The sequence below is a fragment of the Dipteris shenzhenensis genome, chromosome 30 (genome assembly GCF_047967505.1).
Source record: "Dipteris shenzhenensis isolate YYH24624 ecotype China chromosome 30, Dip_SZ_1.0, whole genome shotgun sequence".
In the NCBI taxonomy this organism is placed as follows: Eukaryota; Viridiplantae; Streptophyta; class Polypodiopsida; order Gleicheniales; family Dipteridaceae; genus Dipteris; species Dipteris shenzhenensis.
The window spans coordinates 2,987,254-3,001,495 of NC_141625.1; the positions used below are offsets into that span (position 1 = coordinate 2,987,254).

Below are 14,242 nucleotides of genomic sequence, written 5' to 3' on the forward strand. Positions count from 1 at the left end.
AAGATGGTCTGAAGAGGGGCTCAAACTGAACCTGGATCTAAGATGAAGAAAAAGTGGGATGTCTAGATTGAGGGCATGTAGGCTTTAGAGTAATAATTTTAATGTTCTCGGGCAAAACTATTCCAATAATGGGGCAGTGGGGGTAGTGAATGAACATATTCTGGCAGAATGCTTCAGAACTGAGTAACTCGCATTCCTCTGATTTTCGCAGTGAACGTAAGTCAAAGTCTCTGATGACCATTTCACTGCTGCATTGCGTCATCACCACAAAACCTGTTTATCCCTCCTTATCTTGACGATGATGCGTACAATGTCCCATGCACTTGATGCATATTGTTTAAAGAATTTGAGGATTGAATGCCACAGATCAATTTGCAAGAGGTTGGGAAAACGATAAGGCTAAATCTTTCTGATATAGACCTCGAGGGTAATTACCTTTTCTGTGAAGGATGTACCTTTTCTGATGTAGTAGATTATGTGCCCCCTGCCCTCTTCTTTCTTGTATGATCGCTCTTTGGTATAATTGTAGTTTTCGTTGTCTCTTTTTCCTACTTTTCTTCATTTAATGCTTTTCACATTATTTGCTTTCCATCTTCTACTCTTTGATATGAGATGAGAGGGCTCAGAGCAGAGGGTCAGGCCGGTTTTAGGCGAGACCATGGTGTTGGAAAAGAGCAAGCTGAGCAAAATGGAGACAAGAAGATGGACACAAATGAAGAACTGTCTCTAAGAATGAAGAGAAATGAGGGCCATATGTAGGCTACCTCTACATCCATACTGACATCATAGATGACCTCATACCAAAGGCCACCAAGCTCCTAGAATCTCTCCCCTATCCTCTAGAAGCATCTAGCTCCACCTAACACACCTAACTGCCCCTCTAGCACACACATAGGATCACAAGTGTGTCTATGGAGAGGCAGGACATTGACAAACCCCAACAAACCCCCCCTCAAGGGACTGCCTCAAGCTATGTCAAGGATACAGCTAGCACAAGGTGTCACATGCCATTTCATGGTGGTCATGGATCTATCAATGGCTAGGATCTCAAGCTAGCAAGGGTTCCCATGGGTGTAAGGTATACAGAGTGGGGAACACAACCCCCCCCAATGGTTATCTCCCTTGCATGTACAAACAAAATGTCTACAAGAGGTACCATGAGGGCAAAAAACCCCCCTAATGGTTATCTCCCCTGCATGTACAAACACAAGTCTGCAGGAGGTACCAAGGGGACAACACATGGTCTACATCATGGGTGACCAGAGGTGAGGACAAAGAACTCACATTTTATTACAATCATTTTGGAGGACTGTTCAGGCAGAGTACCTTGACAACTAGGGCAGATATAAGTGGAGCTCAAAAAACATACTCATCATCTCCTGGATGATGTGGGCTTGACAAGAAGCCTCTTCTTGTTGCAAAGCAAAATATCCATGTCAAGGCAAGGTCTTACCACATGGGCAGCTTTACTAGCAAGCCAAGCTAATATGATGAGAGTTTTGAGAAGCTGAAGATCATGGTCTAGATTGCTGTCGTCTCCAAAGATCGAGTCCTTTCCATCTTCCCTCTTGGCATACGACAGTCCTAATCTCGACTTCCCTTCCGGAAGTATACCCACTCCCAAATTCGTATCAAGACCAGAGAAGCCACCCATCACCGGTGCTAGCAGCGGTCCTATCAGCAACCCGTCTGCCCCAAACTGAGGGCCTCCTCTAGCATAATCGAATAACGCAGCTCCGCTACCTCCCACTTTTTTTCAACATCACTGGGTCTGATCCGTCGTCGGCAGCCTAGTAGAAAAGGAATGCCTCAAATGTTTCAGAGTAGTCGTCTGTACTTCTGTAACCCTCTGGATTAAAGGCTCCAAACCTGACTCCCTTCTCAGTGATGCCCACGATCACGCAAGGACCCTTAAAGTCACATTTCTCGTGAAATGTTGCGGCACTGAAGCCATCGACAGACGTCTTGTAGCAGCATTTCATTTCTTGACCGGCTAAGAAAGTGTTTGCTAGGAGAGCATCGGGAAATGGAACATAGATGTCGAGGTAGGAAGAAGCTTGAGGGAGTCGGTCTTGTGGTTGCTGCTGCTGCTTTTTACCGAAGAGGCCTCCGAAAAGGCAAGGAGGAGGAGGAGGAAGAGGAGGGGGGAGACGCCATAGCTGAGGGTCGCGAGGTCTGATGAGCAAAAGACGATGCAAAGAGTGAGAGTGAGCAACAGGAGAGAGGAGAAGATGATGATGAGGTGGTGGGATCAGGCTCAAGGAGGCTGGTATTGCTCTGATACCATGTTGGAAAAGAGCAAGCTGAGCAAAATGGAGACAAGAAGATGGACACAAATGAAGAACTGTCTCTAAGAATGAAGAGAAATGAGGGCCATATGTAGGCTACCTCTTCATCCATACTGACATCATAGATGACCTCATACCAAAGGCCACCAAGCTCCTAGAATCTCTCCCCTATCCTCTAGAAGCATCTAGCTCCACCTAACACACCTAACTGCCCCTCTAGCACACGCATAGGATCACAAGTGTGCCTATGGAGAGGCAGGACATTGACAAACCCCAACACGTCGGGATCATCATAAGGATTCTTCTTTATGCGGATGACGTGGCACTCTTGTCGTCCACACTCGAGGGGCTTTAACGACACTTAGATGCACTGTAGGCTTTTTGTTTATCCCATGATTTGGAGGTCAACCTTGGCAAGACCAAGGTAACATGATCATAATCTTCAGGCATGCTTTTGAGCAATACTGCCATTGCATCATCTGTAGTGATTGGAGAGTTGATAGAAGCAAGTTGAGTCATGAGACTCCGCATATAATTGACATGGGCAGCCAAGGGAGTGCCACTAACCATCTTCAATTCAAAGAAAGTAATCTTAAGTAACAATTTTGAGATGTGAGAGCTAGCATAAAAAATAATGTCAAGCTTCTGCCAAGCTTCAGAAGGAGACTCTAAATCAGAAATGTGATGAATATAGTCATCTCCTAAGCCAAGGGCAATGATGCCATAGGCTTTCTCCTCTCTAGCAGGATCTCTTGCCGGATGTGTCGGAGTTGAGGATTGTCCAGCATTAGAGGCTGTTGAAGAAGTAGTTGAAGCAGGTTTAACAAGTCCCCAGAGTTTTTCTCTCATCAATGCAAACTTAATCTTCATCTGCCATGTGTGAAAGCCTTTACCATTGAACTTATCCATATTCAAGATGGTAGCCATGAGAGGGTCTAACCCAAAATGGGCAGTGTCTACTCTCTTACAAGGCTAGAAAGAGTTGAAGAGCTTCAAAATACAAGCATTTAGAGTAGCAAAGGCTTGCAACCAAATTCCATACTACAAATCAATGATGCTTTCACTTGCATGCTTCATAGAGGTGGCTAAATGAAAGTATTCTAAGCAAATCTAGGTGTAGCAACTTAAAGCAAAGCTGTAGCCATAGTTGTACTGATGCTATTCGACACTTTAAAACATCAGAAACGCTAAAGTATCATCTAATATACCATCAAACTCACAACATTGTCAAAACTGTCCAAAACAGAGACCAGAACTTGAAGGGTGCAATTCTCACAGCTCATAGCTCTATTCAAGGGGATTTTTATGCAGGAAGAAGGGCCTTATACCAGAGAAGGGCTACCAGCAAGGAGGGGCGCAATGTTGCGTCAGGTCGCCATAGCCAAGCTTGAGAAGACCGACTAGTTTTTCGTCGTTTTCTCCTCCATCTCTTGTCCAAATGAGCTCAGATTTCAGCAGCAGCTTGTCCTCAGTGTCGTCCAGCACGGGCTCAGAGGAATTTGCAGATAGGTAGGTACAGAGGCGGAATTGCGCGAAAGTTCGTCGAGGAGTGTGAGTGTTGGCATTGCGCATACAGACGAAATTTCCCTAAATGCTTGCAGCTGTAAGTTCGCCCATACGTGAGGAGTTTGCAGCTCAAAGGGTTTGGGCAATGGTCGTTTGTAGGCAGAGAACAGAGCTCTCAAAGATTTGGGGAAGAAGAAGGAAAATGGAGAAGATGAGAAACTAGTAGTTTCTGCTAGAGATAGCATCTAATGCTAGACTAGGCTAGATCTAGAACCTAAAGCTCTGATACCAATTGTAGGATCCCGTAGGATAGAATAGATGCATCTTGCAAGAGGTGTGAGAGCACAATGAAAGAAAGATGGTAGTTCTCTATTATGATTGTGAGAGAGAGGACTCTCTCTTATAGAAAGGGGGAGAAGGTAATACCTTCCCTACATAGTGGCAATCAGCCCCTACATCAGTGGGAATCAATCCCTACATCAGTGGGATTGCCTTTGTCTTACATCATCACTTAGGTCACACACTAGACACATCTAGACACATCATAGCACTTGATGTGCCTTTACAACACACACAAATACACATGTGACTCCCCTAGATGCACACATGCACCATAGAGCAAGCCCTTGATCATACTTACCCCAACAGTTTCACATCGATAGGATACCTCCTTTTCAGTACAGTTTAGATGCCCCTCTGGTACTCCCACCCACCATCCCGATCGGGCCACACACCAACCAGGTCATTCGTGAGGATCTCTTGCAGCTACACACCTTTAGGACCTGGTGGGAGCCGAGGGAGCTTCCAGTGAAGCTGAGTTTCTACAGAGATTACTGTCTTCGTATTTCGGAGGAGGGATTCATCACACCACCGGGATATACTGAGCTTCATATGCCTCACTCACTACGGATCTCCATCGGTGTTTTGGGTATCATCACACCACCTCCGCATAGAGAGCGGAAGAGCAGAGGGGATTCCTAGGGAGCATCGCTTATGCATATTGTGCGATTGTCAGGAGGTCGAGTCAAAGGAGCATTTTATTTTTAGGTGCCCAGTGTACTACGAGATCCGAGGTCGCTACCACTGCCTCTTTAGAGACAGCTCCGGGCTCCTTTCCAGATTCCTCGCCTACCCAGATCAGAGATGCCTCACGGCCTTCATTCACGAGGGGGTCCGACACAGAGAGTACTTACTCAGGTGACGAGGCTTGGCCACATCATCAGACACCTCTCAGAGCAGGATCACAGAGTTCTTCTCATCAAGTGACATTGATTGTCCAGTCTCTAGCTGCAAACGTGACAGAGACCCCGACCCGATGACTGCAACACGACACACGAGACATCGAGGGGACACACAGATCACCCTGGGGGACCTCCCATCATTGTTTAGACCCGGGATACGTCCCACGGGAGTCACAGTGGCTTTGGTCTTGCGTCGAGCCTTGTCCAGGAGATCGAGACGTATAGCACCCCTTGACGGGCACCAGCGTCCCATCACCGGCTATGCACCAGCTAGGGCGACATGACATACGGAGGATTCCGCTCTGCTTCAGTCCTTTTCTTTTCATTGTTACATCCGAATGTATTTGATTTGATTATGTATGATCAGACTTAGGATTCAGCATGGGTGATGATGCTCGTTTCAGTAGCTCCACCCTTATTGTGATTTGTATCAGATTTTCTTTCAGTCTCATAGACCCATCGGGCTTCCGAAGACTCTAATAAAATTTGTTTCTTTCTTTCTTTCTCATTGTCTTCTCTTTTTTCATTTTACCATTGTTTCATCTTTCACTCAGATACATTACGGCAAGTTTGCTCAAATGAGCTCTATGAACTCTTATGAACTCCAAACACTAATAGAGTTAAATGACAAGGTGTGGCTACACCCTTTGGCACCTCCTACCTCCTTGTCTCCTCCGATTGACTCAGCAATATACTTGATGGCTGATTATATATATGACTTGGGACTTGTAGCTTCTTAATCGCAAGGGATTTTAATTGCCAACTGTGTAGGGTGGGTTTTTGGGCAAGCCATTGAAATTGCATCGCTCATTACATTGTGGCTTAGACATAGACCCTTCAATTGTATGCTAGCAACTTGCATGTCAAAACAACTTGCCCATGGGCCATAGTTAAAATGAGGGTAGAGCAAAAGATTGAGGGTATGAGTCTACTTAGTATTTACTCTAGACTATCCTGTTTCATGGAGAGAATTTGTCATCTAAATGATGTTAATAAAGGAGCATATACTATCTAGTTTATTGTCAGTGGCATACTTGCTTGGATCAGCCCTGTTTTGTACTTCTGTGACGTTTTTGATATTGAGTCTTCCCTAACCCGCAAGATATTATCGCCAGTACCCTGATTTGAAAAAGGCTCTTAATCCCTTATCTGGTTTGTAAATTCAATAAGAGTACTAAACTTGAAAGTCTGTTTCTATTGTGTTCATCATCCCTCCTAATTTGCAGGCAGAATGTCAGTCATCCACTCTGTTCCTGTCATTCTGTTCTTATTTGAAACTCAGTGCACAAAGCTCCGAATATCCTGCAGTATGCTTGATTGTGCTAGTTTTAGAATGTATTTAACATGCAAGTTTCAAACAGGTTTCATAAACCCTGGATACTCCATTCATAGGTACAGCCCATTATTTCTGTGTGACCAGGGTTTTGGCCAGCATGGTCTTTTGGATGGTGTAATGAGCCTGGTGAACGAGCTGAAAGTATCAGGAGATTGTGCCCTGGATCGTGTTGCGTATGGTGTCATCATTGATGCTTACATCTCAGCAGGCTCCTCTTCAGGTTTGTCAATGTGGCTGGAAGTTTATCTACTGAGATTGCCTTTAGGTATGGTTTCAAAGTTGTCCTTCCCACAGTCTGTTAAATATTCTATGTAGTCTGTCCTGACTAAATGGTCGAACCAATTGAGGTATTAGTTATATTTGGACTCCAGCTTTCTATGTCTCTTAGAACAAGGTCTGGTGTTTAGAACATCATCAACTAGCTGGGCTAACCTAGCCTGCTGAACTCACTATAATAATCTTTCTCTGATGGCACCTTGTCTGCTGTGTGTGGCTCAGGCTTGGCTGCAGGCCTATTCCTGTTGAAAGAAATGATGGAGCATGCTAAAGGAAACCCAGAGCTGCGGCCGAAGTCGCATGTGTTTCTCTCTCTTATGAGAGCATTTGCTGCAAATGGTAGTGTTGATACAGTGAAAATGCTTCGGGCTGAAATGGTTCCAGTAGCTGCTGGGCCAATCTTGCCTGTACAAAGAGCTGAGGCAGATGAGCTGCTTATTGAGGCTGCAGTAAATAATGGCCAGGTGAACAACTAGCTCCTTAGTCAGGGGAACATATGACTAGTGGACTTTGAAAAACAAAGATGTACAAGGCGGACAGATGTTTACTTACTCTAGATCTGGTTTCGAGCTTGTGTATTTGTTGAGTGAGAGAATCGTTGAGTGAGAGCATTGTTGGCTAGTATGAAGCAGGGGCTGTTTGACTTCTATTTCTCTTGTGCTTGTTGTTGAGGTCAGCTTGGTCTTGTAGATCTCCCTCATCATAATGTTGCCATGTTTTCATAACGCTCTTGTTTGATATTTTAACAGCTAGGTCTGGCAATAGAACTTTTAAGAGATATGATAGGTCTCAAGAAAGGGATCCCATTGAGCAGTCGTGCATACTTGGTAAATTCCATATGAAATTTAATTCGTTCTTGTTTTTTCGTATAAAACATGCCATTGTACCATGTAGCTTAAAGGCCTAACTTTTTGGTTTTGTTACAACAGGCTGTCATTCGACTGCAAACTTTTTCAGACTTTGGCTATAATATGTTCAGTCCGCTTTTGCTTCAGAAAGGGGTGAAGCTCTAACTTTTGCTCACTTAATAAAATAAAAATTTCCCGTCCCCACATATTATTTGTGTAATTTCACATTACATAACTGTACAGCCGATTTTGTACACTTTGGAATAAAGCCTATTGTAGCCTATCTATGTTTCTCCTGTGAAACACTTGCATTTTGCTTAGCCAACCATCCTTTCAAATTCAAAGAAATTGTTTATGAAGGTTAGAAACTGATTAGCTTGATTAAAGCACATTCTCCATGTAATGTTTATAAGCTCTAATAGCTCTCTTCTAGGTCTGAAGTGTCTCATATTTGTTTGATACATATGCACATTGTGTATTAATGACATGGAAATATTACCTTGTCAAGTTTCTCCCCAAGTTGCATCTTATTCATATTTCAACAACTGTTAACTGTGTATTGGCCTATCAGCAGCTACTTTATCTAAGCTTAGAACTGTTTGTTTAGGAGAGACTTAGTTAAAATACATTTATCATCACAGGTGGTTGAGCTTGGATGGGGAGAATTTGGAGCTACCTTTTGATTGGTCTTCCCCTTCAGTGCTAGCCTTTGTCATGACTTGTATGAGTGTCACAGCTGTAGAAACTCAGTATGAGTGTCACAGTATGAAGACCTTTGCATAAGGGTGAAACAATATAAGAGGGCTCTCAGTATTCTCCTCCCGACCACGAGTTCCTCTCCGAATCTCCAAGGCTGTGTATCCTTGTTCTTTGTGAGAGATCTCCCTTTCTCTCTCTTGCACCCTAGAGAACTCTCCCCCTAGCCCAGTGCCTACCAAATGGCCTCCCCTCTTGGTGCCATGTGTCCACTAATGGACTCCTTCCATTTAAGCCCCTCTTGGGCTATCTGTTGCACCTCTTTGATAATGCCTAGGCCTAGGGTGACCTTAGACTCAAGCCCTCGAGGTCCTATCTATACAAGCACTATTGAGCCCTCTAGTTTCCCACCATCTAAAACAAAACACAGTCAGATTGATAGACAAATAGACAGACAGACAAGACTAGATAGACAGAAGACTGACTGTAAACAAACAGATAGACCTTGGAGACATTCCCTCCTCAGGTCCAAAAGTAGAACACTAGAACCCCTTGACCTACATCATCGGTGGTCAAAGTGGTAGACAAGCAATATGAAGTAATCAGAAAGCCCACTTCTCATCATATGAGGAAGGAACAGCAGGATCTGCTGATGGAGATGTTGCAGCAACATGGGCTGAGGTAGATGCAGGGGCTGATGTAGAGGGTTTGGAGTAGCAGTCCCTCTCCCGGTGATTATCACGGCCACAAATGGTGCATGGATGAGCCTTGAAACAGTCTTTCTCCATATGATTAGTTTTGCCACAATGGGTGCAAGGCTTTCTTACCTTAGAACTTCCTTTCTTTGCTAAAAATGCATTGTCAGCTACCTTTCGTTGTTGAGTTCTTTCTTCCTCTTGGAGAGCATTGATGATACCTTCAAGAGAAGGATTATTGTGATACTTGAAGGTAGTGACAAGAGTAGCATAGGTGTCAGGTAAGCTTTTGAGAAGCACAGCAATAGCAATATCTTTGGAGATGGGAGACTTTACTGATGCAAGCTGAACTAGAGAGATCCAAGAAGCCGGTTCTCTCACCACTTTGTCAAGGCCATAGCATGTGACAGCCCATCGAAGTAGGAGGAACCAGCAGTTTGCAGATATGAGGATAAAAAAAGACTGCTCAGCAAACTGAAAGAGACAATGCACAGTACCTTAGCAAGAACTGAATGCAGGTTGGGAAGAGATAAAACAGCTTCAGCTCCTCCTTTGTTTCGAACAGAAAAGGTACGGGCAGCAGCTTCAGAAAGTCGTGGGCAGCTCCTTCAGCTCACGAAATCGGGGCAGAAATGGCGGGCAGATCTGCAGCAGTAGAGGCAACCTGAACAGGAACGGCAGCTCACAGGTACAGCACTGGTACAGCGGGTGCAGGTACGTACGGCCAGCGAAGACGGCCAACGTACGGTACGAACGGAGTGCCACACATGCAGATCTGGCAGAGAGCGGAACTGTGCAGCAGATCTGACAGCGCAATGGCGTGCAGATCTGGCGCGCAGATCTGTGGCGCAGAGAGTGGCAGGGCAGACAGGAGCAGCCCGTTCGGAAATGATGGCGACCAGCTGAGCGGGGTAGAGATATGAGAAGAGGCGGCTATGGCTACATCAGACTGAGGAGAGAGAAGAGGGATCTACATGGCTCTGATACCATGTTGGAATATGGAAGCAAGAACTAGAAACTAGAAAACTAGAAGTGAAATAATAACAAGATTGAAAGACAAGAAGTACCTTGAGAAGAGTGTAGACAAGAAACAAGCTAGATAGATAGATTGCAATGATGTGACCCATGAATATATGGGCCAAAGTACAAGACATAAAGCAAGAGTGCTTATGGGATAATTGTAGAGGTGCCACATGGCACACACTCAAGACACAAAGACTAGACTAGACTTAGACAAATGTAGACTAGGGAAATAGTACACTTAGTGTGCACTTATCTCCAACAATTCTTAGAGAGGCATGCTATTTGGCTCACTTGCAAAGTCATTATGTGGCATGGTATCCTCTTGGATTTCTACGCTCGAGTCTGTCTGTTGCGGGAGCAAGACTGAATTGAGTTGCAGGATTCTTTGTAGAGTTCCACATTGTCATTCTCTTGAATTTGTTCAGATTGTTGCCCATCCATGTTATCCACATTGAGAGTAGGTGGAAGGTCTAATTCCCATTCTGGCGATAATATCAATGTTTGAAAGTCCTCTATATCTTGTGTTGAGAGGGGTATAGAGTCTTCCTCTAGCTCTATTGCAAACCCAATAATTATGGCCAATAGATGGGCAATGTAGCTTTTGCCATTATGTGTAGTGGATATATAATTGGTTAGCAGCAAGGATATGTGTTGAGCCCAGTCTTGTAGTTTTGCTCTACAAAGGATTGTAAGAGTTTTTACTGACATATAATTTTTTCGCACTCCTGTATGATTGAAAGTGTCAGTAAAAACTTAGCTGCCTCTTTGTATATGGGATCTAGAATCATATCATGGCGTATTCCCCCGCTTTGTGACTTTGTGTTGGGTGAGAATAAATCCTGAATCTCAGAGAATCTTGCATTCAAATGTTTCTTTAGATATTCTTCTTGTGCTTCTGGAAATGAGAAAGCCTCTTGCATAGTGGATGTATTGAGGTAGATCTTGCATAGTGGCTTTTCTTTATATGTTATTGTGCCGTACTTATCTGTCTCCAACTCTCTGCTTTTATATGATGCTATGAATGGACAAATGTATTCTGTCATAGCAGGTGTTGGTAGGAAGGATTTTAGCTTCTCAAAAAGACTTTCTAGTGCCTTTGACTGCAAGAAGTTATAAGCATCGAGTGACATGGCGACCGTGAGACTCGTGGCCATACAAGCTGTATTGTATCATCCGTTGCTAGCTCTTTGTTGGTTTGGTCATCAAGGTGTTCTACACTTGCATCCTGCATAGTCAATTGCTCTGCCTAGATTTCTCCAGACTCTAGGATCCTGAGGTTCTGTGGCATATCTTCTTGGCATGTTGCATTTATTTACTCATTAGTATCACTGTCTAGAACCACTAGTGTGGTCGTTTTTGTGTTGATCTTTGGGTTGGTGATTCTGGATCGTGTCCTTCGTCAGGCTGGTGATTTAAGGAGCGCTGTTGAGGTTGAGGCTCGGACCGTTTGGCATGGTCACCTACAGTCGTGTTGTTGCTTGTTGTAGCATAGGTGTTCATAAGTGTAGCATAGGTCCTCCGGTGAAAGGTGTAGGCTAAAGCATAGAAAGCAGATCTCATGCGCGCATGGGTGAGAAAGAGGGCTCGATCATAACGGTTTAGAAGGGGGTTTTAGGGTTCGGAAAGGGGGACAGGGTTGAGAGAACTAACTAGGAGTTCCAGGGCTCAAAGGGGGTTACAGGGTTTAGGATGAGTCCAAGGTTGAGGAATGGAGAGCTAGTCTCCTTCGCGGATTCGAGGGGTAAGGGTTGAGGAGGAGGGACAAGGAAGGAGAAGGAAGAGAGAGGAGAGTGGAGGAGGAGGGAGGAGAAAGAGGGAGGAGGGAGGAGGAGGAGGAGGAGGAGGGAGTACAAGGGTAGAGAGTGCAAGGGTAAGGGCGTGCTAGAACACGATAGTGTAAGAGAGCATGGACGCAAATGGAGATCAATCACATGAACACAATAGCAAGCTTGAACACTGAATCAGAAACAGTGGGAGCTTCATTCCATTGAGAGAGGTTTATACATGTTGGTCTCTACACAATCTGTAGGTACCTCCGTGGTGGGACCTCTTTTGTAGGAGACCTTTTGGATAGGAGTCCCTCCACTTTTGGGAGAGACCTTTTGGGTCTCTACACAAAGTGGGGGAACCTTTTGGGTCTTTACACAAAGTGGAGGGACCTCAAAAAGTGTAGGCTTTTAGTATTTCTCTCTCTAGATTTAATCTCTCTCTCTCTCTCTCTAGATCTTGATTTTGCAAGTATGATTGGATCTTTTCTAGAGAGTATTTTGGCTATCTTCATCCTTTAAGATTCATCATACCATCTTTTAGACTCAAGATATTACAAGAGGAGCTTTGCTGCTACTCTAACACACAATGCTCTCATAGTTGTTGTCCTAGACTGCACTTTTGACCCTTGTTGCCATAGGGTTAACACTCCTCCCGACCACGATGAGCCAATGAAACAACATAAGAGGGCTCTCAGTATTCTTCCTCTCGACTACGAGTTCCTCTCCAAATCTCCAAGTTTGTGTATCCTCGTTCTGTGTGAGAGATCTCCCTCTCTCTCTTGCACTTTGGAGTTCTCTCTAGAACTCTCTCCCTAGCCTAGTGCCTGCCAAGTGGCCTCCCCTCTCTTGGTGCCATGTGTCCACTAATGGACTGCTTCCATTTAACCCCTCTTGGGCTATCCTTTGCACCTCTTTGAAAATGCCTAGGCCTAGGGTGGCCCTAGACCCAAGCCCTCGAGGCCCCTATCTATACAAGCACCGTCGAGCCCTCCGATTTCCCACCTTGCCATAACTAAGCCGTGGGGCTTCTGTCATTATGGTTCATGTGACAAAGGGTGTGCTCATTTCTGTGGTTTGTTAGAGACTACGTTTCTACAATGGTTTACAACATACAGAGTGCTGAGAATGTTGTAAGGGATGTCAAATAGCTACTTCCTACTTTGCCCAATGAAGTTTGCGGTTTTTCAACCTCGTGTGTGAGCATTGAGGTTGAACTGCAATTTTTGCTTTGTTTTTGCAACATGAATTTGAGCACGTTTCTGGACGTATATACATATTTTTTGTAACATTTTTGCATCTAACTTTTCATTGGGGACAGAATTGCGATAGCTTTTTCAAAACAATTGTCGATTGAATACAGTAAATGTAGGCTAGGTTTTGACTAGCTGTATACCTACGTGCTAGCCTTTAGCATGACTTCGCTTACATTTGTCTTGGAGCTTTATCAAAGACTTACTAATAAGGAAATTTGTATAAAATTATACCCCTGGGTTTGCAGTTTTGTGTGTAGATCTACTGCCTATGTTCACAAAAAAATCTACAGCACTAGTGAGTGTTGATGGAGTAAGCGTGTGTCAATTTGCTATCATGATAGATTGTTTGTACCCATGTGTAGCTGTAGTGTCATTAAAAACTGTATTTTTTGTGTTACTGTCATAGGATGAGTTTGAAGACATATGAAGACATTCTACATTTGCAGATGCTACTTGGATCACTAGTATATAAGTATGGTGTATTTGGTTATGTAGTAAGGTTGTGATACTATTACTGTTTGATGATCTCTGGAGAATTATAGGCATTTAGATGTTGGTTGTTCATCCTATTATCTCTATAGCTATATTTTTAACAAATCAAGGAGAGTTCATATCATCTCAAGTTTGGGAAGTAATGTAGAACATGTTATATAGCTATCGAAAGATGGCCTCACTCCGCTAATGATGAATTCTGTGGTTATTATACATACAAGCTATCAACTTGTTAATAGTAAAAGGCTAAAGCATGCATGTTTTCTATTTGCCAGTTTTGATGAAAGTCAGGTTGTGTCTTAATATGCAATTCACGGACTACTATCTTAATATGCAACTCACAGACTAAAAGCCTAATTTGGGAAAAAGCTTGAAGTTTTTTATTTCTTTTAATGTAACTCATGATTTATCAAGTTCTAAAAAACCCACTTACCATATGGTTCTATGCTGATTCACATGTTGGTTCTCTTAGCCCAAAGATTCCTATTAGATTCTAAATGGTCAAACTCATGAAAATATTTCTTGAGTATTTTAGATTCTAAAACTGCATGTTTCATTCAACACACTCGAGTTCTTGGTTGTTTACAAGTGTTATTTACCCAGGTTTCCTTGGAGGATCCAGTTGAAAAGTGGATGTTCAAATTTGAGGACTTAAAGCCTTTACTTCCAAGTACGCAGTTGTCAAAAGTAGTCATGCGATTTTATCGAGATTCCGCTCTTCCCGTTGTGGACGAGTCAGGAAAGTGCTTGGGAGTTGTGCATCGTGAAGATTGTTTTGAGGTACGTGGGCATTGCAACTCTTTTATATTTTTAAATGCA

General features: G+C 43.7%; 1 protein-coding gene and 1 pseudogene across 5 annotated transcripts in view; one reads left to right on the top strand and one right to left on the bottom strand.

Annotated features, from left to right (window-relative positions):
* LOC147881608 (pentatricopeptide repeat-containing protein At5g10690-like) overlaps window positions 1-14,242 on the top strand; it is a 58,357-nt gene that overhangs the window by 22,922 nt on the left and 21,193 nt on the right. For 4 of the 5 annotated variants that reach the window (XM_087401591.1, XM_087401592.1, XM_087401593.1 and 1 more), the window contains 5 exons: window positions 6,456-6,591; window positions 6,870-7,111; window positions 7,397-7,474; window positions 7,577-7,648; window positions 14,027-14,203. In XM_087401591.1, coding sequence (XP_087257717.1) covers window positions 6,456-6,591; window positions 6,870-7,111; window positions 7,397-7,474; window positions 7,577-7,648; window positions 14,027-14,203 — 705 coding nt within the window. The remainder of the gene's footprint in view (window positions 1-6,455; window positions 6,592-6,869; window positions 7,112-7,396; window positions 7,475-7,576; window positions 7,649-14,026; window positions 14,204-14,242) is intronic. The other variant, XM_087401595.1, reaches the window with a different exon arrangement.
* LOC147881609 (uncharacterized) lies at window positions 118-2,396 on the bottom strand (annotated as a pseudogene).